The sequence below is a fragment of the Pan paniscus genome, chromosome 2 (genome assembly GCF_029289425.2).
Source record: "Pan paniscus chromosome 2, NHGRI_mPanPan1-v2.0_pri, whole genome shotgun sequence".
Lineage (NCBI taxonomy): Eukaryota > Metazoa > Chordata > Mammalia > Primates > Hominidae > Pan > Pan paniscus.
The window spans coordinates 8,875,728-8,902,409 of record NC_085926.1 but is presented as its reverse complement, the minus strand read 5'-3'; the positions used below and the strand labels follow the sequence as shown (position 1 = coordinate 8,902,409).

At 44.6% G+C, this 26,682-nt stretch overlaps 1 protein-coding gene across 2 annotated transcripts in view; it reads left to right on the top strand.

Moving 5' to 3' along the window:
- The window catches only part of RAD18 (RAD18 E3 ubiquitin protein ligase), an 85,996-nt gene extending 75,057 nt beyond the window's left edge, over nt 1-10,939 (top strand). For both annotated transcript variants that reach the window (XM_008966829.4, XM_055110896.1), the window contains one exon: nt 8,525-10,939. In XM_008966829.4, the coding sequence (XP_008965077.1) occupies nt 8,525-8,627 (103 nt within the window). In that variant the 3' untranslated portion in view covers nt 8,628-10,939. The remainder of the gene's footprint in view (nt 1-8,524) is intronic.
- The last annotated feature ends 15,743 nt before the right edge of the window (nt 10,940-26,682 follow it).

The window sequence follows — 26,682 nt, the reverse complement described above, 5'->3', positions numbered from 1 at the left end:
AGATGGTATAGCCCACCACACAGCTGGGCTCTAGGGTATAGCATATTGCTGCTAGGCTACAAACCTGTACAGCATTTTACAGTTAGGCATTTGTAACACAATGGTACCTGTTAGTGTATCTAAACCTAGAAAAGGTACAGTAAAAACATGGTATTATAATCTTATGTAATTGCCATAATGCAGCTAGAGCGATCTTTTCGAAATGCAAATCTGATCACTGTTACTCATCCCTCTGCTCTAAAAATCTTGAATGGCTTCTTGTTCCTTTTAGGTTCAAGAAAGGACTCTTTAATATGCCTAAAAGGTCCTAAATGATTGGATCTCTTTCTCCAGACTCATCTCTTATTGTTTACTTCATATTCATATTCTCTCTGCTTCATCATATAGATGTCTTAGGTCCTCCTGCATGAAAAGCTCTCTCCCACCACGGAGCCTTTGAACTTGTCCCTCTACCCAGAATGTTGTTTATTTTTTCATCTAGTTTACACCCCTACTTAGCAGCTCAAGTTCTTCCTGGATCCAGTCCTCCTACTGTAGGTGCTTACAGCACTGTGTCCATCTCTTTCCAGCACATTTATATGATTATTTGTTTGTCCATCACTCCCACTGGCTTATAAGTTAGGCATTTTAACCCCACTGTCAACATGAGCCTAACTCATAGTAAATACATGGGTGATCTCATTTAAATATAACACTGTGATGTACTATTATCCCTGTTTTACAGTGAGGAAACTGAGGCTCAAAGGGGTAAGTCTCCAGCCCAAGGTCATATAGCAATAAGTAATAAGTGATGGAGATGAGATTCTAACCTAATTGTCAAAAGTCAGCACCCTCAACCATTAAACTCTACTATCTTTCCAAAGGAGGAGAGGCTTGCTGTGCAGTTGACATTTTGTAGTTTCATAGCTGAATCACTGGGAGAGTGGAAAAGTATGGTGTATCCAGGGCACACATGGTTTTATTATGAGATATTTGGTGGTTCAAGCAGTAGCATTTTATGTAAGTTTGAGATTTTGGCGGCATTACTGTCTCTCACCTAAGCATTATTTAACTTTGAGTTCTGGAAGAGGAGGAGACTCCTTAGCTAACTACTTTCCTCTTGTACCTCTTCGTACTGAACTAACTCTGACACCAGTGACTATGAGCCCAGAGTTCCTGAGCCCAAGCCTGCTCTTGATAATGATAACTTCTTAAAGTTATTACTACCAGAAAGCACTTAGAAAACAAATCCTATCATTTCAGTTTTTAAAGCGAGAAAGATACAAGAGCTCATCTAGCCCAACCCATTTGTTTTATAGAGAAGGAAGCTCGGCTCCAGAGAGGTAAACGGACCCTTGATCAAGGTCCGAGGACTAGTTAGTGATACCGCCAGGATCGGAGTCCAGGCCTCCTGATTTCAGCAGAATATAGAACAGTTTAAACAGCCGCAGTTCCTTCTAAGGAAGAACTTATGCTGTGATGTGGTTTTAAAAGCAGAATCAGGAAAAGCCTCCAGAGCTTTACTTTTCAACAAAATGTTGCAGTTCTACAAATACCCATCTTAAGCTTATAGGCATTTTTTTGTAGTACCACAAGTGGCATATTTGAGATGTTAGTCTTAGAACATACCATATCAGTTCCGACACATTCTCTTAATTCCGCAAATGATTTAGAGGTTTCGTTAGCAACACATGGCTCCATATAAAGCAGTGTTTTTGTAAGCAGCAGGAAACTTATTTTCTGCAGACTGGGCTTGGGGTCTTATATCTACATTTTGTATTCTTTTATGAGATGATTAGTCAGGTGTGGCCACGAGACACAGGAGAGGCTCAGGAAAACAAGTTTCATTATACTCACAGGTCCTAGAGACAGGGCATGGCACACCGTGCAGGTCCACAAGGGAAAGACACTAGCGTGGTCAGGAGGCAGAAGACAGGAACAAGGGAAGTGCTTTAGGCTAGAACCCTGATTGGGGTTTTCTCAGGAAAGGCAAGGCAGGGTGGGGTGAACAGTGCAGGACTAGCTAGTTTGAATAATTTCAGTGGCTCCAAGCTATAGGAGTGGTCCCTAGTTACCTGGAACCTGGCCCTGGCATGATTAAGGCAGAGGGCTATTGCCTCTTAGGGTGTTGGGGCCAGATAGAGGAGTTGTGACTCTGGATTGGTTAGTTTGCATGTCACAGGCATACTCCTGGCTGGGCCCGTTGCTGTCTCTGAGAATTGACCAGCCTCTCCTTATGCCAGCAGGGGCAATCTCTCCCCAGCTAGAAAGGCTATATATTATGGTGTCAAAGCATCATAATATATAGGAAACACACCCACACAATTTTTACTTAGCCTGTCTGATGGTTCCCTGAAGACTCTACTTGCAAGACTTTTACTTTACTTGACTTGGAGCTTGCTCAATTCAAAAAGCCTTTTCTCTAAGGGTGTTTGTTGAAAGTAATGAGAGGCATTTGACTAGCTTTGCAGCTGTCTGAGGTGGCGGATAACAGTTGGGGCAAATGATACACTAACCAAAAAGCAACAACAACAAGCTACAAGATATATTTACATTGAACAGAATGAAAATAGAAAATGGTCCTGGTGTTACTTCACATTTTGGGGTCTCAGTTTCTTTACACATAAATGTGAGTAAAATATATATGCTTCAGTGAGTCTAAGCCCTTTGCTCCAGATCTGCTTCTCCTCCAGTGTCCCCTCTTCTCAGTGAATGGTAGGATCATAGTCCTCCCCACTGTTCAAGCCAGAATCTAGCAATTATTTTAAACTTCTCACTCTCCCTTACCACTCACCTGCAGTCGCTTGCAAAGTCCTATAAATAAGTGGTTCACAGACTTAAAATCACCTGGAGGACTTGTTAGACTACAGATTAGTGAACTCCACCCCTAGAGATTCTGATTCAGTAGCTTTAGGAAGGGGCTTAATGATTGGCATTTTAACAAGCTCCTAGGTATAGCTGGAACAGCTTCTGTACTGTCTGAATCCTTTTGTGCCACTGCTTACTCCTGCAGGCCCTTTACTTTCCAGCTTGCAGCAACCACTGTCTAGCTGTCTCTCTGCCTTGGTCTGTTACCAGTTCATTTTGCCAGTGAAACGTAACATACAGGTATTTTCCCCCTTAAACTTTAAAGTAGCTCTCCACCATCCAAGGCTTTTCATGTTCTGGCCCCAGCCTACCTGGCTGGCTCATGGAATTTTATTCCCTCACTTCCCCACCCCACAACTGTGGCTTTGGCCAAGCTGCCAAGCTGAACCACTCACAGTTGCCTCATGAGTTACACCGCCTTGCCTCTGGCCTTTGCACACGCTGCTGCTTCTGTCCAAATTGCCCTTTCCCCTTTATTCATCGAGATAGCAGTTGACATTCCTTTCTTCATACTCTGTTCAGAAGCCCCTGATTTTGCTCCAGCAGCACTCTCACCCTTTCTAGTGAGTTAAGTACACTGGATTTTAAATCCCTAGCACCTAGCACTGTGCCTGGGCAGCCCAGCATAGGCACTCAATAAATATGTGAATGAATGAATGTGTCTGTCAGTCAGTCAGTCAGTGTTTATGGGATCTGAGTGTATTCACTAGTAGATTCTATGTTCTTACTTGGCTTCAAGAACCTGTGAATGAATAAGGATCACCACTGTAAACTAAAAACAAAATTTTAAGCCATCAGCTGACTGAAGAGACTCCCCTATTGGCCAAGGGGACCCATAGAAACCTTAAAAACAGTCCCTGGCCATGACAGCACAGGAGGTCAGACATGCCGCTTTATACCTCCTCCCTTTTGCAGTGTAGACATAACAACTGGCCAACATTAATGTTAGAATAGAGATCATAGGACTGACAGAACAGATTTTTTTGTGGCAATAAAATACCAAATTATAGACAAGACCTAAGGCCTTGCCAGGCAAGGGTTAAGTAAATCACCCCACACTTAAAGAGTAATTATGTTCTAATTGCCACAAGGTTTTTCTTTTTCTCTAGCAGCTAAACAAGCACTGGCCTTGAGATAAACAATGTTAAAACAATTGTAGCACATCTATACAACTGCCAGATGCTGACTAACTGACCCCCTTTTCCACAAGCTATAACTACAGCATTGGTTTGACAAGAGACTGATTTCAATAACTTTCTCCTGATAAGAGACCACTGACCATGGACTGGTTCTGGCTAGTTTTATAGTGGCTGAGCAGTTGGGTGCCTTTATGTCCTAGAAAGACCTTTTGACATATAAGGCCTAACTGTAATGTATTTAAATGTTAAGTCTCCACCCCAGAATGAACATGGGTTGTGTGAAACATGCATGCATGCATTAGGACATGCATTAGGATTCCCCTTTATGAATAATCATAGCTCCTCCTGTAACCTGTTGAATATGTATGTTTGGTCCACACATTCACCATAAATCCCTTTTCCCTCTTCCCTCCCTTACAGTGCCTGTCTTTTGGGCTCTGCCAGAGTTAACACTTCTCAGCCTTGTCAGAGTGGTCACCTTTCTGGCTGTAATCATTTATAAGAAATAAAGCCTCCTTTCCAAAGTTGTAAATTTGATTTTTAAGCTAACACCACTTAAAAATCTTGCTAACTCTGTCTCTATCTCATAGTACCTTTAAAAGAAAAGTTTAGAAAATAACTTTCTCTAATCTTATAAAATCGGAAAAGGAAGAATCAGTTTCTCTATTAATAGTCTACATTTCATCTTAAACCCATAAGAAGTTGTTTGCATGCACTTATGAGCCTGTCATGTTGTTAAATGATACAATTACTGTAATTGAAAGTACTTGCAGCAAGAAAACAGTGAATCCCGTCTTTAAAAAAATGAATAAAAGGGAAGTCAGGCCTGTTTACAGTGGTCCTTGATCTGACCACTGTCTCTGTAATCAACATGAGGCAAGGAGAGCCACACACCAAGAGATTCTTTCTATGGGCCTACCAAGAAGGAAAGTAGGTCATCCTGGAAATAATGTGTATTGGAAGCAGGCTGATAATGAATGGCCAGATCTCCTAAGGCATGTTTTTGCATTCAGTAGATTCAACACTTTAACAGTAGATAGATGCCTCACTGTGGCCCTCCCCAGGAATATCCTCCCATCTGGCTAACATGCTATTGTCAAATTTTACTAAAAGAAATTCATTAGTAATACCTGCTGGAGACCAAGAATTTAAAAACCTGCTGTACCTGTGAGATCTTATGAAGTGTTATTCCAGTAAGTCAATGTGTTACATGCATGGAAAAAAATATGGGTTGGGTTATTCTATTAGGATTCTTGCATCTTAGGGGATGAGGTGTTTTAGAGAATTGTTCTGGGAGAACCACTGAGATCCTTGCCAGGAACTCCCCTGCTAAGGAAGTGGAAGAAGTATAGATGACTTCTTGCACTACCTCAATAGCTGTGTCTGTTGCCAGCTATCATAAAGGCAAATCAAAGAGGGGAAACATGGAAAGAAAATATTACTGAAAATTGTTAAAGGATTATTAAAAACAAGGTATGAGAATAAAGAGCGATAAAATAGAAGTTAAAAGTAAGGAGGAACATCCCACTAAAACTTAAGCCTTAAAAAGAGTCAGAAGTCAAATAAGTAAAGATAATAGAACATTAAGATAAAAAATTTGACATGGTGAAAGTTGAGAGATTTTAAGAACATAAACTAAAACATGAAAAAAAAGTAAAAATGATAAGAGTGATAGCAAAAATGGTGGAAATTCTCTGCTCCATAAAAGCAATAACAAAACTGCAAAAATTGTCAGAATCAACTTTTAGGAAAACTCTGAAAATTAACCAAAAGCAGCAGCAATTTAGGTAGGGGTCATTTATTCAAGAAAAATGTCTGAATCTCAGTGAGAACAGTGAGCTTTGTGGTGATTCGACTGGCTTTGTTCTCATCCTTCTCTCTCCAGTTCCTCTGTGGCCTTGGGAGCCAACAGTCTGCAGTCATGGTGAGGACCAGCAGGCTGACAGTCCCCAGAGAAGGCAGAGTGGGGTTGGAGCCCCTTTAAAGCCACATTCCCAGAGAATTTTTACTTAGCCTGTCTAATGGTTCCCTGGAAGACTCTACTTGCAAGACTATCTTTACTTTACCTGACTTGGAGCTTGCTGAATTCAAAAAGCCTTTTATCTGAGGGTGTTTGTTGAAAGCAATTAGAGGCATTTGACTAGCTTTGCAGCTGTCTGAGGTGGTAGATAACAGTTGGGGTAAATGATATGCTAACCAAAAAGCCTAATGGTAAAAGCTGAAGAATAAGATTTCCATGGGGGTTTTGAAGAGCTATAAAATATTCCTGGGAATCTAGAGGGTCACTCTCATTCATAGAGCTTCCGTGCATGCTTAGGAAAGACCTAAGGAAGCACTAAACTTTCACCTCTGGTTAACCATGAGGCTGTGTGCAAGCAGGAAGTAAAGGCTAAGGCAGAGTTGTCCACTGAGTGTTGAGTGAATGTTGATTGCATGCCCCAGCACAGACACAGAACCCCTCAGCAAAGACTGGTTTTGCTGAGTTTCTGTATGATATTGGTTCCAGATGTTTAAGGAACTGTTCAATCATTAGTGGACTACAAAGCTAATCAAGCAGACACTTTTAGTTGCCATATACAACAAAGAATACATATTTATAGGATTGGTTTAGAAAAGTCACTAAACAATAATAGCAAACAGCAACAACAACAAATCCTGGAGAGATCTTGTTTGTTGGTTGTTTATTTTTGGTATTTATCATGATTGGGGTTCTTTGACCAACTTTGATCTTGATTTGATGTGTTTCAACATTTTTAGAAAATCCACAGCCATATATATTTACATATTTATTTTCCATAGTTCTTTCTCTCCTTTCTTCCAGGTATTACAGTTATACACATGTTATGCCATTTTTGTTGTCCCACAGCTCTTGGCTGCTCTATTCTATGTGCACCCCCTCACATACTCCTTTCTCTCTTTGTATCTTAATCTGGTTTTTATTGACATACCTTCAAGTTCACTAAGTCTTTTTATCAACTTTGTGTATTGCACTTAAAGCCTATTGAAGGAATTTCCATCTCGAAATGGGTTTTTCCCTTGCTTCATTGTGTATCATACTTTTTGAATGCGGGCCATGCAGTGAAGGACCATAGGGACTGAGGTCGTTAGTGTTTGTGCCTAGAAATGCACATCCTTCTACTGGGTCATTAGTGTGGGGAGTTGAGCTGGGTAATTCAGAGTTGACCTGGATTGGAGTTTCCTAGTGACTAATGTGACCTTCAGTGCATCCACTTCAAGTTACTCTAGCAGGTGGCTGCTTTGACTTCTGCTTAGTGTTGGGGCTGGATTGCCAGAGGGTTTTTCTCATTGATTTTGCTCCCATTTTCCTTTCAGCCATGCTTGCTTTCCTGCACCAAATAGGGGCATATCTTCACCATGTCTGTGTCTCTCCCTCAGCCATTTCCTGCTCCTGCTTATTGCTTGTTGCTAGGCTGATGGTGGGAAACAGCCGGGGTTCACTGTTATCTCAGTCTAGCCTGAGTCTTAGGTAGGCCCTGTGTGCCTGAGTCTCAGGGGTGGGCCTTTCTCAGCACTTCCGCCTCCTCCCATGGTATCTGGCTACTTGACCAAACCTCTGCGTGGTGTCAGTGTAAGGTCATCAGCTGGAGATGATTTACTGCCCCTCCTGTAAGGTAGAGGTTTTAGTTTCTACCATTTCCCCTGCAGCAGTGAATCTTTGCCTGCGTTCCTGCAAATGAAGTCATATGCCTCCCCTTGAGGCAGACTGATTTCACCTCTGTTCCTTCCCCAGAGGCCATAGGTCTTTGCTAGAGCCCCAGGGGGAGTTTCCTGTGTTTCCCTCAGCAATTGAAAAGCTTATGCATCATGGGAGAGAAGCATTCAGGAAAGCAGGCAGGACTTCTTCCTGTCCCCAGTAGCCACTGAAGTGGCCCCTCTCCATTCACCTGTCCTGCTCCCAGTCTTTCTTGTGAGCACCTGACGGAGGCTCGTGGAAACGAGCTGGCAAGTGTGTGCAGACTCTCCTTGTGTCAGGGGCCTGCAGTACTAGCCTGTATTTAAGAAATTAGGAAAATCTTAGCTGATTCTTCTTACCTGTTTGTATGGCAGCCACCTTGTTCTCCAACACTCTGCCAAAAGTGAGAGAAGTGTGGCCCATCTTTGGAGGGGCATATTTTTCTTTGGAATTTTACTTTCTTAGTTCCTTTAAAACCTTAGGTCTCTGAAGGATCAAACAGAGTTAAGATTTTGTTAGACTGTCTGGCTTTTTCTTGTTAGGATGGGAGCAGCTTTTTGTTTGCCTTTTTTTCCCAGCCCTCTACATGCTAAACAGAAGCATAAAACTCCTAAATTTTAATTCAGAAAAAGGGGTTCAGAGCTCATTTAATATCTGTGATCTTTGCTAACTCACTAATTCATAAAGTGGAAATACTAATAATAACAATTATGAATTCATCAACAGAATAGAGGATTATTTCGAGGTTTTAATGAAATAATATGTGTGAAAACACTTGTAAACTAGAAACTGCTGTACAATAATCATTACTTTCCAAGATGTCATTTCCTTTTTCTGTCTTCAGAAACGATCTTCAAGACACAGAAATAAGTCCAAGACAGAATCGCCGCACAAGAGCCGCTGAAAGTGCTGAGATTGAACCAAGAAACAAGCGTAATAGGAATTAATGTGGGCTTTTGCTGACTTTTCAAATGCATTGATTAGAATATGGTACTTTTGGTTGCCACAGATAGATTTTCTATTTATAAATGCCCAAGGAAAGATGCTAAATTCTAAATATTACGGTTAGCTGATATTCATTCTTTTCTGCTTTTCCAGAGGGGAAAAATGTTACAAAATATCCTTACTTGGTCAGTTGCCTCCTGCCTCTAAAACATCTCTCTCTAAAAATACTGACATTTCACACAGGTACCAGCTTTGCAGAGGAGGTAGACTCTTTGGCACTTTGGCACAGGGATTTGGTTTGGTTTGGTTTGGTTTGATAATTAAATTTCAGAATGTCCTTAGGCCATTCTCCTTCTCTTCCATGGAGAATCCAGCCTCACAAAAGGATTCTTTCCACTTCTTTATTGCAAGAAACAGTTGAGTTAAATGTTTGTTTTTGGAAAGGCGGGATGTCAGTTCACATCCTTGGTGTGTGTAAGTACCGATGCACTCCACCACCATGCCTGTGTTACGGCAGCTCCATGATGGTTGTTGCCCGAGGTTAATGTAGTTGTTTGTTAGACCTGTGTCTTACACATTTCTCAGAGTAGGATATTAGTATTATAATTTAAAGCTACGACAGTCACAAAGTCACAATAACTTAGAAACATTGCGCATATTCTTCTGAAATAGCACTTAAAAATGATTAGTGTCAGTATTTTTTCACTTGGGTCAATCAAATCTGTAACACTGAATCCAAGCTATTAAACAAAAAGTATGCAATGAATGAATTTTGTAAATGAATAGAGTGTATCAGTTTACAATAATGTTCTTAAAACAGTATCCTCTGGATAGTTGAGTATGGGTTAGAAATCATTGAAACGGATTGGTCAGAAATTGCTATCTGTGTAAAATGTCTACCAGTAGCCAGATGCTTCCAGAGTTCATAATGCCTCTCTGGCATTTCAGAGCCAGCATCCCCCAACTCCCACCCCTCTGCCACCACCCAACCCAAACACATCAGCTTTCAAATGAGATGACAGCAAATGCGGCAATGTTAAGACAAGAAATTTATGATTTGCCAGATTCAAATGACCTCCCCTTCCAAAGACTGTCTCCGTTGACCTTGTCTTTTTGGTATGCTTTGGGGTTTCTGATAATGTGTGGAGTCTCATTATGGCTGAGAGTTTAGTGTTTTCACAGTGAAGTGCAGACATTTGATTTCTTTATGAGTTCCCTGTGTTAGAAATGGCTATAGAAAAATTTGTCATAATAATTTCATTTGCATGAAATCCTGAGGGGTGCATTAAGGAAACTAAAAGCACCACTTACCAAATCTATCAGCAGAACTGATGTGAGGTAAGTGAGCATGTCAAACAAAATAGGAGCTCACATGGATATATTTATGTCACTGAGTTGTCAGAAATTATGTCAAAATGAAAACTGTTTGTTTCATGACAAATTATATAGTCTATAAATTAAACTGGAAGTAATTATTACTTTAATTGCAGCAAAAGGAGTTTGTGAGGGGGTGGTGAGACCCACGATTGGGAAAGCAGGCACATGAGTTCATTCAGCAAATATTTGGTTATCTATGTCTGTCACTTTGCTGACACTGGGAATACAAAGGTGGCCAAAGATCATCTAGAACAATGGTTCCCAGTGGGGTGGGCGGAAAGATTTTGCCCCCCCAGGAGACAGCTGGCAATGTGTGAAGACACTTTTGGAGGTGGAGGGTGGTGAGGGATACTACCAGTATCAATGGGTGGAGGCCAGGGATGATGCTAAACAGCCAGCCCTCATGTATGAGTTTGCCAGGGCTGCCGTCACAAAATACTACAGACTGGGAAGCTTAAACAACAGAAATGTGTATTCTCAGAATTCTGGAGGCTGGAAGTCCAAGATCAGTAGGGTTTCTTCTTTGGCCTCTCTCCTTGGCTTCCAGACAGTGGCCTTCTCATGGTGTCCTTGCATGGTCTTTTCTCTGTGTGCACATGACTGTGCAGGACTGGTGTCCTGATTTCTTATAGGGACAGCAGTCATTGGATCAGGGCCCATGCGTATGGCCTCATTTTACTTTAGTTACCTCTTTTTTATTTTATTTATTTATTTATTTATTTTTTTAATATTATTTTATTTTTATTGATCATTCTTGGGTGTTTCTCACAGAGGGGGATTTGGCAGGGTCATAGGACACTAGTGGAGGGAAGGTCAGCAGACAAACAAGTGAACAAAGGTCTCTGGTTTTCCTAGGCAGAGTGTTTGTGTCCCTGGGTACTTGAGATTAGGGAGTGGTGATGACTCTTAACGAGCATGCTGCCTTCAAGCATCTGTTTAACAAAGCACATCTTGCACCGCCCTTAATCCATTTAACCCTGAGTGGACACAGCACATGTTTCAGAGAGCACAGGGTTGGGGGTAAGGTCATAGATCAACAGGATCCCAAGGCAGAAGAATTTTTCTTAGTACAGAACAAAATGAAAAGTCTCCCATGTCTACTTCTTTCTACACAGACACGGCACCCATCCGATTTCTCAATCTTTTCCCCACCTTGCCCCCCTTTCTACTCCAGAAAACCGCCATCGTCATCATGGCCCATTCTCAATGAGCTGTTGGGTATACCTCCCAGACGGGGTGGTGGCCGGGCAGAGGGGCTCCTCACTTCCCAGTAGGGGCGGCCGGGCAGAGGCGCCCCTCAGCTCCCGGACCGGGTGGCTGGCCAGGCGGGGGCTGACCCCCCCATCTCCCTCCCGGACGGGGCGGCTGGCCGGGCGGGCAGCTGACCCCCCCACCTCCCTCCCGGACGGGGCGGCTGGCCGGGCGTGGGGCTGACCCCCCCACCTCCCTCCCGGACGGGGCGGCTGGCCGGGCGTGGGGCTGAGCCCCCCACCTCCCTCCCGGACGGGGCGGCTGGCCGGGTGGGGGGCTGACCCCCCCACCTCCCTCCCGGACGGGGCGGCTGGCTGGGCAGAGGGGCTTCTGGCTGGGCAGAGGGGCTCCTCACTTCCCAGTAGGGGCGGCCGGGCAGAGGCGCCCCTCAGCTCCCGGACCGGGTGGCTGGCCAGGCGGGGGCTGACCCCCCCCACCTCCGTCCCGGACGGGGCAGCCGGCCGGGCGGGGGGCTGAGCCCCCCACCTCCCTCCCAGATGGGGCGGCTGGCCGGGCGGGGGGCTGACCCCCCCACCTCCCTCCCGGACGGGGCGGCTGGCCGGGAGGGGGCACTGACCCGCCCCCCACACCTCCCTCCCGGACGGGGCGGCTGGCCGGGCAGAGGGGCTCCTCACTTCCCAGTAGGGGCGGCCGGGCAGAGGCGCCCCTCACCTCCCGGACGGGGCGGCTGGCCGGGCGGGGGGCTGAGCCCCCCACCTCCCTCCCGGACGGGGCAGCTGGCCGGGTGGGGGGCTGAGCCCCCCACCTCCCTCCCGGATGGGGCGGCTGGCCGGGTGGGGGGGCTGACCCCCCCACCTCCCTCCCGGACGGAGCGGCTGGCTGGGCGGGTGGCTGACCCCCCCACCTCCCTCCCGGACAGGATGGCTGGCCGGGTGGGGGGCTGACCCCCCCACCTCCCTCCCGGACAGGGCGGCTGGCTGGGCAGAGGGGCTCCTGGCTGGGCAGAGGGGCTCCTCACTTCCCAGTAGGGGCGGCCGGGCAGAGGCGCCCCTCACCTCCCGGACGGGGCGGCTGGTGGGGCGGGGGGCTGAGCCCCCCACCTCCCTCCCAGACGGGGCGGCTGGCCGGGTGGTGGGGCTGACCCCCCCAACCTCCCTCCCGGACGGAGCGGCTGGCTGGGCGGGGGGCTGACCCCCCCCACCTCCCTCCCGGACGGGATGGCTGGCCGGGTGGGGGGCTGACCCCCCCACCTCCCTCCCGGACGGGGCGGCTGGCTGGGCAGAGGGGCTCCTGGCTGGGCAGAGGGGCTCCTCACTTCCCAGTAGGGGCGGCCGGGCAGAGGCGCCCCTCACCTCCCGGACGGGGCGGCTGGCCGGGCGGGGGGCTGACCCCCACCTCCCTCCCGGACGGGGTGGCTGCCGGGCGGAGATGCTCCTCACTTCCCAGACGGGGTGGCAGCCAGGCGGAGGGGCTCCTCACTTCTCAGATGGAGCGGTTGCCAGGCGGAGGGTCTCCTTACTTCTCAGACGGGGTGGCCGGGCAGAGACGTTCCTCACCTCCCAGACGGGGTCGCAGCCAGGCCGAGGCACTCCTCACATCCCAGACGGGGCGGCGGGGCAGAGGCGCTCCCCACATCTCAGACGATGGGCTGCCGGGCAGAGACGCTCCTCACTTCCTAGATGGGATGGCGGCTGGGACGAGGCGCTCCTCACTTCCCAGGTGGGATGGCGGCTGGGCAGAGACGCTTCTCACTTTCCAGACTGGGCAGCCAGGCAGAGGGGCTCCTCACATCCCAGACGATGGGCGGCCAGGCAGAGACGCTCCTCACTTCCCAGACGGGGTGGCGGCCGGGCAGAGGCTGCAATCTCGGCACTTTGGGGGGGCCAAGGCAGGCGGCTGGGAGGTGGAGGCCGTAGCGAGCCGAGATCACGCCACTGCACTCCAGCCTGGGCACCATTGAGCACTGAGTGAATGAGACTCCGTCTGCAATCCCGGCACCTCGGGAGGCCGAGGCTGGCGGATCACTCGCGGCTAGGAGCTGGAGACCAGTCCGGCTAACACAGCGAAACCCCGTCCCCACCAAAAAAACACTAAAACCAGTCAGGCGTGGCGGCGCGCGCCTGCAATCGCAGGCACTCGGCAGGCTGAGGCAGGAGAATCAGGCAGGGAGGCTGCAGCGAGCCGAGATGGCAGCAGTACAGTCCACCTTCGGCCCAGCATGAGAGGGAGACCGTGGAAAGGAGAGGGAGAGGGAGACGGGAGACGGGAGAGGGAGAGGGAGACGGGAGAGGGAGAGGGAGAGGGAGACGGGAGAGGGAGACGGGAGAGGGAGAGGGAGAGGGAGACGGGCTAGTTACCTCTTTTTTAGATAGAGGACCCTATCTCTAAATACTGTCACATTCTGAGATACCGGCAGTTAAGACTTCCAACATATTTAGTGGCAGGGGTTAAGGGGCACACTTTAGACTACAACCCTCCACAGTAAAGAATTATCCAGTCTAACATGTCAGTTGTGCCAAGACTGAGAAACCTGTAATGTAAAGGAACTCCCAAGTCTACCTGAAAAGTAAGGTCTAAAGAGCATTTATTGAGCACTATCTGTTAGCACTTAGCATATGTTTAATATTCATACATTGAAAGAAATGTATGTTCATATCCATCTGACAAAGATTAAGGAACTTAGAGTAAGTAATAGATCCAAAATTGAAACTGATAAACTTCTGGTTCTAAAATTCACCTTTTAGTGAAAATACAGTTCTCACCAAACTTACAGTAATTCAGAGTTATTAACTCTTTCTACCTCCTCACTCCCCTCAAAGTTATAACATCTCCCATCAACATCAGCTCAGAATGGCAGTGATGCTTATGGTTTGTGGGGGTGCAGGTTAGCTGCTGGATGCACTTTAGATGGCGTAGTATGCCAGGCCATCCTTTCATCCTCTACTCTCGTCTTTCTTTTTCGACCTCATGTTGAGGATTACTGGTCTAGTTGAAAAAAGAATTCATACACATAAGACCATGTGTATAATATAGGGAGGTATGCCTTTAAAAACAAAACTGTATGGTAAAGACTGATGTGTCAACAGGGGTAGACAAAATAGAGAAGGCTAGAACTGGGGAAAAAAAACCAGAAACAATGGATCTCAAACTTCTTAGCATCCGATAAAAGAAAGTAGCAATTATTCAAATGAGAAACACTTCTGTCTGTTATGTACATATTATGAAAGTATGAACATAAGAGGGAAAACCACAACCATTACATTTTTTACCATTTCAATAATTTTTTTTTGGTTTTTAGTCTGTTTTTTAGACATCCTTAAGAACAACTATCTGAGGCTGTAAACAAGTATTTACATTAACACCCATGATACTGACTTTATACTCCCTACCTGCACTGAGACCTTAAAGGGGACATTTCTCCATTCCTTCTGTGTATTTCTGGGTATCCCCAGGTTCAGATACTCAGAATACAGATACAAGTCCATGCTTCCATATGTTGCTGCTCCCCCCGATAGACTTCTACCAGCATCTGCCCTCCTCACCGCTGCTCTGTCACGTGCACTGCGGCTGGCCCTGCTGGAAAGTCCTACCTTGCCTAGGACGCCATCCCCGATATAGCCCCAAGATGCAAACCTGCCAAGTGCTAGGGCAGCCCTGCCTTCCTGTCCATTTCAGTCTCTTGGCCTTGCTGTGTTCCAAGTGGAAATGGGAGTGTGCTTTCCTGGTTTGCTAGTGTACTGTCACCCAGACCACAGTGTCCTGTGCAAAAATTTGCTTCCTCTCTCTTCCCCTTTCACTCTTTCTCTTTTATCTTCCCCACCCCCTTTTTTTTCCTCTTTCCCCTTACCTTTTTTTCCTTTCCTCTCTTCCTGTCCTTCCTTCCTTCAACTATTAGGACTATATGTCAAGTAATATGCAAAACAAAGACAGTTCCTGCCCTGATGGAGCTTGTAGATCAGAAGGGAAGATGAGCATTAAGTAATTATATAGATTAATGTACAACTGTGATGAGTGCAACAAAAGAGAGGTTCATGGCACTATCAAACATGCAATGGACGGATTTTGTTTTTGCCTATAAACTCTTGCCATAGAAAGCTTGAAAATCAGTCCAGGGGACAGCATTAATCACCATGTTCTTTCCTTATCCCTGTCTCCCCCAAAATTCATGTGTTGAAACTTAACAAGAGGTGGGAACTTTAGGATGTGATTAAGTCGTGAGGGCACAGCTCTTATAGATGGGGTCACGGTCCTTCTAAAAGGGCTTGAGGGAGTGGTTTTGTTTCCTTCCATCCCTTCCGCCACATGAGGACACAGTCTTCGTTCCCTCTGGAGGACTCAGCAACAACACACCATCTTGGAAGCAGAGAGCAGTCCTCACCAGACACGGAATCTGCCAGTGCCTTGATCTTGGACTTACCAGCCTCCATACCTGTGAGAAATAAATTTCTATTGTCTATAAGTTACCCAGACTGTGGTATTTTCTTCTGGCAGCACAAATGGACACCCAGAAACTGATGCATGCATCTTCTGACTCCTTTGGTTCCAAAATACAAAATATTAGAATAAAGTTATGGAAGTCAGCTCATGCTAGTAAGTGCCTGTGTGTCTGCCAACTTCCCAATAGTATCAAGAGAAGCTGGACAAGTCAGAATTTCATATCACCTATCCAGGATCACCTCCATAAACACACAAACACACACACATACACACTCACACACACACACACATACACACACACACAGTGCTTTCATTTGTCACAGAAAGATTCCACAGTGCATTATCAATACTATTTAATGACTGTATAACAATCCGTCTGGATCGTGTGCCATTTTGCACAGACATTCTACGCTTGGACACTAACGTTACTTCCAGCTTTTTCCAATTACAAATAATTTAGAAGGCATCATGGTGCATATAGTTTTTTCCATATATATGATTACTTCCTTAGATTACATTCTCGGAAATGGAATTATTGGGACCTTAGCTTTTAATAAAATATATGGCCAGGTTTTCAAAATGGGACACCAAAGTATTCTAAAGGAATTTTTTTCTCTGGGTCTTAATGGGTTTTAAGAATCACATTGGAGTTCATCAGTGTCAATGTCACAGCAAATGCAAGGCTTTCATTTCTGTTAACTATCAAAGCTGAGAGTCCAAAATTGAAAGGGACTAAAACAAAACAATTCTATGGAGTTACAAGCAAACAAAGACCAACAATACTTTTCATGTTCTAATGTAATAGAAAGTTAGATAGGTTCTAATTATCCCTAGTTTCAAATTAGAGATATACAATAGGTTGCGTATCCTTAATTTGAAAATCTGAAATCGGAAATACTCTGAAATTGGAAACTTTTTGAGTGCTGATATGACACTCAAACCCTCACTGGAGCATTTTGGATTTCAGAATTTTTGGATTAGGGATGCTTAACTGGTAAGTATGATGCAAATATTCCAAAATGCAAACTCTGAAACACTTCTGGTCCCAAGCATTTTAGATAAGGGATACACAACTTGTATTTAAGATCTCTGAGGAGAATGGCTAAGAAATACTTTCATAGTGTTTCACACCCAGTCTTTGGATAGCAGCTGGATACATTTTCTGGCAAGATTCTAGAGCTGCTCTTACTCTAGTGCTCTCCAAAGAAGCCGGCTGGCTTGGTGTCAAATGGATAGACAGCAAGGCTGACATTCTATTGTAAATGTCTTTTCTTGAATGGGGGTCAGGTAGGCAGCAAGCAGGGAATTTTTTTTGGTCCCCATAATATAACTTTGGAATTACAAGCACACAATTGAAACCCCAGGATTCCACATGATGTTTATTTCCATTTGGGTCACATAAGAACTGCATCACAGTCTTAAAAGAATTGTATCATATCTTTTATGTAATAGCTGATTTTGAGCATCCCTGACTTTCTCATGCCTAATAAGTCTTCACTGCAAAATGCACTTTCTAGGGAACATTATTGAATGAGCTATTTTAATATAACTATTTGAGTTTTAAAGAGTATCTACTGAAAACATTTTGGCAACATAAATATTGAATTTCTGAAAGCATGACATCTACGTAGAATCATTTGTTTCCTATTTGCAATACGTGGTATTGTGTTACTTAGGTTAAAAACCTAAAGAAGGGGGTGGGGCTAAGAGAACCTATGGTAGCATAATGTAAGGCCCAAATCTGATTGTCAAGAGACTGACCTTACCCACTTTGTCACAGTTTCGTAGAAATACAGGCTTCATAGAAGCATATTTGTCTAAATGTATTTTGGGACCATTGCTGATTTCTATCCAGAAAGGGAAAATAGTTGAACAAATGCTAAAAGTCATAACCTGGTCAGGGGCTGGTTTTTGTTTTTTTTCTAGCAAAGTGAAAGAATATCGTAGTGAGGAACTGTGGGATAGTTCTGTTTTAAACCAGCTAAGCTCGTCCTTCATGCAAGATATAGTCAGAGATCCAGACTTCTGTTTGTTAAGTTGTGATGGGCAAAAGTGCTTACTAAAGGGTGCTCTTTAGTAAGAATGGAATGGAACCCAGAAGAAAGGAGTGGTATACAAAAAGCAGTGGTGAGCAAATATGTTGGTAAACACACTGGCAAGTTTTAAGTAAATATAGATTTAGGGGTGGAGAGTGGAGAGTGGTTAAAACAAGGTGGAAATAAAATAGTAGATAATCATGTGGGACATGGGAGATCAGAATATCAAGGCATTCTGAAGCTCTTGGTATTAGTATTGTTTGGGAGGCATCGACCTACTTTGAACTCTTAAGAATCCATTTTAAGGTTTTAAAGGCAACTCTTAGTGAACACCTGTTTCCAGAAAATGGGTTTCAGGAAAACTTGGTAAAGCCACGGAGGCAGAAAAGATTAGAAAAACAAGGAAAAGCACGGTGAATAGAAAATATGAAATAAGATGGTCCAATAACCCCAACTATATCAATAATCACTATTCCTATAAATGATTAAACTGAACTCTTAAGAGTAGCTAGTGTTAATTAAGTGTGTAGTACATGCCAGGGCTAAGGGCTTAGCCAATGTTAACTCAGTCATTGCAACAACCCTGTTTTACAGATAAGGAAACCAGGACAAAGGTTAAGACATGTTCCCACAATAATATGTGACAGTTTCTTAGGTTGGATTTTTAGGAAACCATCTAGCTTTATGCAGTTTACAAGAAACAATCATACAGAAAGCAAAAAGGTAGGAAAAGATACCAGACAAAGCTAATTAAGTGTAGCAATGGTTGTAACAAATTCACCATGTGTATATTTTTTTCATTTTGCTCTGGATTCGTGGAAACTTGTTATGAGAAATTGGGACTTGGATTAGCTTTTAAGAAGAGATGCAGTTTGCATTAGCAGAAGGGAGTACAGAGAATGCCGGAGATATAAAATGACGGTCAGGGTGAGGTGACGAACAGTCATTGCTGGAGGGCACTAAGGGCTGTCCGTATAGGAATGTGGTGTGCTGCCACCTTCCCCTTCTCTTTCCTATTTTCCTCTTGGTGTGCTCCTTTCACCAAATGCTGTCCTTCAACTGAAGGAGCCAAAGCTCCTCTAATATGCCTTTCTCTCGCCCCATTTTCACCAAAATCTCCACTCCGTAACAATGTAATTACATGGATATTCATTTAATGAATACTGTGTTAGGATGTAATAATAAAGAACCTACAAGAAGGAAGCATTCCCTGCCCAGAGAGCTGCCTCTCTGACTATTCCAGTTGTAGGAGTGGGTCACTTTCCCTCCCCCTGGCCCTTGCTTCCTCATGTTGATATAAAATAGGGCATTTGAACTAGACTCTAGACTACCAAGAGCTGGAGGGAACCTCATCTATCATCTAGCTCAATCCCCTCATTTAACAAGTTGGAAAACAGATTCAGTGGGCTCCTGAGACATAGGGTGTCTTCTGGCTGTAATATTTCAATCTAAGGCTCAGGTGGAAGTTCTGGCCAAGACACTCCTGCGTCGGGTGGAGGGAGTAGTGGCCCTCTCCGTGTGCTCTGCCCACAAATAAGACCTGCACTTAGAGGGTGGCACAGAAGGCAGCAGGGGAAACCCACTGCTCCAGCCGGGCAGACAGGAAAGCAGCACTTGGATGTTTCTATGTGGTGTCTTTGAATACTCCTGACACTAGAGATCCAGGGAAATCAAGGCCCAGTCTTCCTGAGGATTTACAATGACCTTCTTACTGTTTTCCACAGAAGCTGCACTATTTACATTCCCATCAACAGTGCACAAGGGTTCCAATTTCTTCACATCCTCACCAACACTTGTTATTTTCTGGGTTTTATTTATTTATTTATTTAACAGTGGCCATTCTAATAGCGTGAGGTGATACCTCATTGTGGTTTTGATTTGCATTTCTCTAATAATTAGCAATATTAAGCATCTTTTAATATGCTTGTTGGCCATTTGTATATCTTCTTTGGAGAAATATCTCCTCAAGTCCTTTGCCCATTTTTTAATCGGGTTTTTTTTTTCATGTTGTTTTAGAACTCATCTTTGATCTCTTGTCTTTACCCAATACATCCTACCATCACCAGGATTCTTCTTGGTGCACCCTTCAGAATGTGTCCTCTCTCTCTCCACTCCTTAGCCCCTCCACCGCTACCATGTTTATTTCAGCCACCATCATCTTTCAATGATGCTACTGTTCTAGCTTCCTAATTAGTTTCTCTCTCCATCCACATTTATCCCACCATAGTTGATTCTTCCCCAACAGCCTTCTTTTAGAAATGTAGATCAGGCCGGGCGCGGTGGCTCACGCCTGTAATCCCAGCACTTTGGGAGGCCGAGACGGGTGGCTCACGAGGTCAGAAGATCGAGACCATCCTGGCTAACACGGTGAAACCCCGTCTATACTAAAAAATACAAAAAATTAGCCGGGCGTGGTGGCGGGCACCTGTAGTCCCAGCTACTCGGGAGGCTGAGGCAGGAGAATGGCATGAACCCGGGAAGTGGAGCTTGCAGTGAGCCAAGATCGCGCCACTGCACTCCAGCCTGGGCGACAGAGCGAGACTCCGTCTCAAAAAAGAAAAGAAAAGAAATGTAGATCAAATATTATTCTCCTCCTTCAAGTCCTCTAATGACCGCCCAATGTATTTCAACTCAACCAAATTTCTTACTATGATGTAAATGTCCTGGATGGCCCGGGCTCCATCCACCTCGCTGGCCTGTGCACTTCCACTCTTTTGCTGTTTTCTGGGCTACAGCCACACAGCCCTTCTTACGGTTGCTAAACATGCTGGGCTTGCTCCTGTTTCAGGGCTTGACTCTCATGCTTCCTCGGTGTGGAATCGTCTTCTCTGCGATCCTCCCATGGCTGGCTGCTTCTCATCATTTGAGAGCTACACAAATGTCACCTTCTCATTAAAGCCTTCCTGGACCTCTCTTCCTAAAAGACTTCCTCGCTCCTCCACATCAGTATCTGTTCCAGACTCTTTTCTTTTCTTCATAATATGCACTGTCCAGAGTTATTTATTTGCCTACTTGTTTGTTGCTTTTCTTTCCCTACTGGAATGTAAGCCCTGTGGCAGGAGGGACTCTGCCATGTTTGCTACTGTCTGCCAGGCCTAGAATAGTGTCTGGTACACAGTAGGCATTCAAAAACTATTTGTGAAAAGAAAAAACCAAAAGACTAATTGTTGACTGAATGTCTTCTCTCCCTGGAATGTGATGTCTGTGAGATCAGGGACCTTGCTTGGGTGGTGTTCACCTCTGCATTCCAGTGCTCTGAACAGCATCTGAGCGTATTAGGTGAGCAGCAAATCAGTGTGGAATGAATCCTCTCTGAGCAAAGAGATCTGATCAAGTGAGTCAGGGACCCATTGAAGCAATCTCTTCCTTTCTTCAGTTTCTGCTCTTCTCAGCTGTCCCTGAAATGCTTGGCTCAACCGGATGAAACTAACACCAACTGTTTTATTTATGTGAACTACTCACTTTTTTCTCCAATTCCTATGACTCCAATTTTCACTCCAATTCAGTGAAGACTATGTGTCTTCACTGAAGTGTACAGTAATCTTTATTTTAGGCTTATTGGACACAACACTAAATGCTTTGTCTGGATGAAATTTGTTACTTTTCTAGTGTGGACATGCTCTCCCAACTAACAAATTGTTACAGGGACCATCAATAAGGACCTAAACTATGGGAATAATTTTCTGTTTTCATTTAATACTTATCTTTTGTCTTATTTCTTAGGGCCTAAACTTAATTTTGCTTTGGACCTTTGCTTTGAACCTCTGTGTCAGATGCACAACATCTTTAAATCTTCATTTGAAGATGACTAAGGGACTCAGTAATTAAAAGCTATCACTCCGTCTTCCTGTGTACCTTCAAGGGTTTTATTAGTAGCTTTCCTTTCTGTCGGACAGATGATCCTGCATCTCTGTGTCATATTGAAATGCTCAGCACTCACATCCCTTTTCTCAGGAGGTTTTACAACAAGAAGAGCAGAGGTTTTTGTTACGGATACAAAGCTCTGCTTTTGTGAGCATGTTGATTCATTCTCATCAGGGAACAGATGAGGGGTTCTGTGAAGGATTGGGGCAAATTGTTATCACGAAAAAAAAAAGAAGCCTGAAATATTGTTTTACCTTTCTTGACCTAAAGTTCAAGATGTCATAAAATCAACCTTAAAGCCTACCTAGTCCAATGTTATTATTATATAGATGAGGACACTTAGTTCAGGGAGGAAAAGGGATTCTCCCAAGGCCACACAATTGAAACACAAAAGTCAGAGTCAAACTGAATTCCATGTGGATTTGTGAAGGGCTGATTATCAAAGTACAGTTAAAACTGTTAATGGCTCACCGTGGGATCTTGAGTGAGTCCTCTCACCTTTCCATTTATGTTTTTAAATCTGTAAAATGGGCCTATCTGGAGAAAAGTCCAGATGCATATTATAGTTATCACCAGATTATTTTTATTAGGTGTTCAATTGCATTTTGGCTGTTTTACAGCAACTGCCATAATATCATCATAATACCTTTACTTAGTTTATTTACATTATAAAATATTTTATTTTTAAGCAATATATTATCATGGTTTATTATTCATAAGGCACAAAAGAATATACAGCAAAAAGTCTTCCTGCTGCCACAACTTTCCAGCCATTGAGTTCTTGGAGGCAACCAGTTTCTACCAATTCTTAGTGAAGCTTTCTAGAGATGTCTTATGCACATGCAAGAAAATATGCAGTCCTCTTTTTTTTTTTTTTTTTTTTTACAGAAATGGTAGCATACTAGATACGTTGTTCTGTACTTTGCTTTTCTCTTTTAACATTATATCTTTTTATATATTGTTTCCTTTTTGTTTTTAAGGCTGAATAGGATTGTTCTGTATGGTTGTACATTGTTTGAACCAGTTTCCTACTGAGATATGTTTAGATTTCCAATCTTTTTCTATTATAAATATAGCCAAAATAAACATATGTATATATATGTACGCACATTGTGTGTGTGTGTGTGTGTGTGTGTGTGTGTATGTGTGTCTTTCTGTGTGTGTGAATCTGTAAGACAAATTCTTAAAAGTGAACTTAGTGGGCCAAAGATTTTGATAGCGTGGCCACTTTAATGCCTTGGATTTAGATACTGCTTTCAACTTTCCCTTTTTGAATGATTATTCCGTAGGCTCTGTCGTTTTGAATCAGAGGCTTAGGATCTGAGATAACAAAAACAGGTCTGAATATGTATCTGCATAATAAAAACAAGGGACAGAGAGTTCCAAGATCCACAATTTGGAAGGCTCTTCAGAAGAGAATAGGTTTTAAGGTGCTTGGAAGCCTTTGGGCGGCTCATGCTGTCACTGAAGGCAGTCGTCGCTTCTGGAACGCCCACTTCCTGAGCCTCTAGAGGACTGGTGACTGCAGAGGATGCCCTGCAGACCCAAGCTGGACTGTAAAACCCTTGATCTGGGTTGTCTATAAATGCCAAGGGAGGGTATAATAAAATTAGTACAAAAGCAGTAAATATTTGTTGCATGAACAAGTCTATTCTTAGGTACCTTCCTCTTAGAATCTTGGAACATCAGGGCTAGAAGAGTCCGTGGAGACCCTCTAGTCTACCATTTGAGAGGGTGGGAGTGGTGCAGCTCTTACATCTAGTATTGGAACTATTGAACTTTGCCCGTACCACTCTATTTATGTGGAATTGTGTATTTGGTTGTGAGTGCCACATTTTAGGGGGGAATGTAGGTGAAAAGGATCCTGTCCAGCATGTGGGGAATAAATGAAAGACCCATATGTGTTAGGCTTGGGAGGGGAGAGGGAACTTTAGAAAGGATATATACGTGGCACTTGTCTTCATAGCCTCACAGTGAAGAAAATATTCTAAGCACTTCAAGAACTATAACTAGAGCCAGTGGATGGAAGCTATAGGGGTACGGATTCAGCTTAGTATGGAAAATTTTTCTAATAATCAAAACCACGTGAACTCCTGGTGATGTGGCCACATCCCAGTGGTAGCAGTGTTTAGGCAGAGGCCTCATGGCCACCGTGGAGAGATGAAGTTCTGGGGAAGGCCACGCTGGGGGAGATCAAACGACCTTTCATCAGATCACCACCAATTCATATTCTGTGCTTGGATTAACATCCAAATGGAGCTTTGCTTTAGTGTAAACCTCCTTTATTATACTTTATCAGATATATTTCTTTGTGTTCTTATTACACATGCTCCTTGACTTACGATGGGGCTATGACCCAATAAACCCATGGTAAGTTGAAACTGCGTCTAATACACCTAACCCCTCAAATGTTTTAGCTTAGCCTAGCCTGCCTTGAATGTGCTCAGAACCCTGAGCAGTGCCATTTTGGCAGAAGGTAATCAGGTACAGGGACATTATTGTCTTCGTTTTCTGTAACTGCTCTAACAAATTACCACAAGCTTAGTGGCTTAAAGCAACACCTATTTATTACGTAGAGCTCCGTGAGTTACGAGTCCAACATGAGTCTCACTGTGCTAAAATCGAGGTGTGGGCAGGGCTGCATTCCCTCTGGAGGCTCTAGGGGAGAATCTCGTTTCCTTGCTTTTTCTAGCTGCTAGGGGCTGCTCATATCCCTAAGCTGTAGCTCTTCCTTCATCTGCACAGCCAGCAACAACTGGCTGAGTCCTCGTATCACCTCTCTCTGACCTCCTCTTCTGCCTCTCTCTTCCACTTTAAGGATCTTGTGATGAAAATGGGGCCACCCAGATAATCTAGGATAACCTTCCTATTCCATCTGCAGCCTTAATTCTTCTTTGCCATGCAACCTAATGTAATCATAGGTTCTGGGAATTAGGGTGTGGCCCCCCTTTGGGGGTCATCATTCTGCCCACCTTAGTTATGCATTTGGTGTGTTATTTCCCTGCCCAGACACAGGGATATGGGAGCATCATCTGCACTTGGATTGCACCTTTTAGTGGCTTGCCCTTGGCTGTGATCATTTAGGAAACTGGACCTGCCTTTTTGACAGAATTTCTAGGGTCATGTTGGGGTTTTCTTAACCTTGGTCCTCTGTTGCTTCTAGGTTTGCCTTATGAATGTATGTGCTCTGTTTTAGCACCCACTTCTTTGAATATTTGGGTTAGCACAGAACTTCACTGGACCCTGCCCTGACCAGTCCTGAGGGCATGTGCTACCAGTAAGAGGGTGGCACAAGTGGGCTGTGCTGTGTGAGCTCCCATTAATCAACACAGAAAAAATGAAACGGAACTACACACACACACACACACACACACACACACACATGCACACACGCGCACACACACATAGGCACACACACGTACACGTACACGCACGCACACACATACACATGTACACACACATATACACACACAGGCATTTCTGTATGATCATTACACATACAGACCATAAAATCACAGCTACCAAAAAAAATTGTTTATGTGTTTTGCTGGACTCTCCTTTCAACACCCCCTCCTGCCCCAGGTGTGGGTTTTGGGGTACTGTGGTGCAACCCCAGACATGGCCATTCTTCTAAATATTTCAGGCTGGGTGCGGTGGCTCATGTCTGTAATCTCAGCACTTTGGGAGGCTGAGGTGGGCAGATCACTTGAGGCCAGGAATTCAAGACCAGCCTGGCTAACATGGTGAAACCCCGTCTGTACTAAAAATGCAAAAATTAGCCAGTCGTGGTGGTGTGTGCCTGTAATCTCAGCTACTGGGGAGGCTGAGGCAGGAGAACTGCTTGAACCCGGGAGGCAGAGGTTGCAGTGAGCCAAGATTGCTCCACTGCACTCCAGCCTGGGTGACAGCCAGACTGTGTCTCGAAAAATAAAAATAAATTAAAAAAATAAACATTTCTACTCTGACAAAATAAAGTCTAAAATGTGGACATTGAAAATTAAGGCCAAAACAAAAGAAAAGAGACAAAGGAAAATCAGTAACTAGGCACTTAAACTGTGACTGAAGTTTTAGGTTTCCCTGTAGCTAAGGCAAACTGGGAGCTGGGTAGGAATACCTCGTTCTCAGTGGCTGACTCTCCGCTGAGGTTTCGGTTTTAAGTTTCCAGTTTTCTGTAGACATTACATATGTAGTATCTCATTCTAGTTAAAGCCGTGGGATTTGATGGTCACAAATGAGTGGTTCTGTCCCTGGGCTCTGTCCTTCAAGCCTGTCCCCTGTCACAGAACAGCTAATATTGGAAAGTGCCCCCTGCGGGAGGGATAGGTGTGCCCACATTCTTACCTCCACCCTCCGGTCACGCGCTGCAGGTCCTGACTCTGGCCTCGCTGGTGGTGGCCCCTCCTGACCCTCCTGTCAGCTGCTGACCCTCCCAAGGCAAGGGTTTCATTCCTGAGGCCCCTTTTATGCCCCTCTTTTGGGAAAGGATGAACTTGAGTTGGAGTGACATGGCAGTCATTTGGATTCAGTTTCCAGTTTCACTTCTCCAATCTCCTAATTGCCGCTTGGTTGTGGGCCGGGGCTTTTAGAATTGATTGGACACCGTGGCGTGGAATTGCCTCCGTGTATGTGCCATCCACTCTGTGGTTCAGGGAGCTCCTGTGAGTTCCTTAAGGGAGCTAATTACCAGCTAGCACTTCTTATCGTTAGCATTTTCTCCCATCTGCCAGCCAAACTCACTTCTTTTACACCTTAGATAATGTAGTGTGTTTTAAAATCCAGCCCAGATGTCCCACTTTCTAACCATTTCAAACTGATGAGGGAGCCAAGTGTCACAGCCAGGAATGGGAAAGTCAGGACTTTCAAACTGATGAGGGAGCCAAGTGTCACAGCCAGGAATGGGAAAGTCAGGACTTTCAAACTGATGAGGGAGCCAAGTGTCACAGCCAGGAATGGGAAAGTCAGGACTTTCAAACTGATGAGGGAGCCAAGTGTCACAGCCAGGAATGGGAAAGTCAGGACTTTTTGGGCAGAGCCGCCTCCCCCTGCCCTCCTTCGTGAATACCCCCAGCCATCACGCCCAGCCCCTCTGCCACCCTCTATATCAGTCCCAGTTCTTCCAGAGGTAGATGCC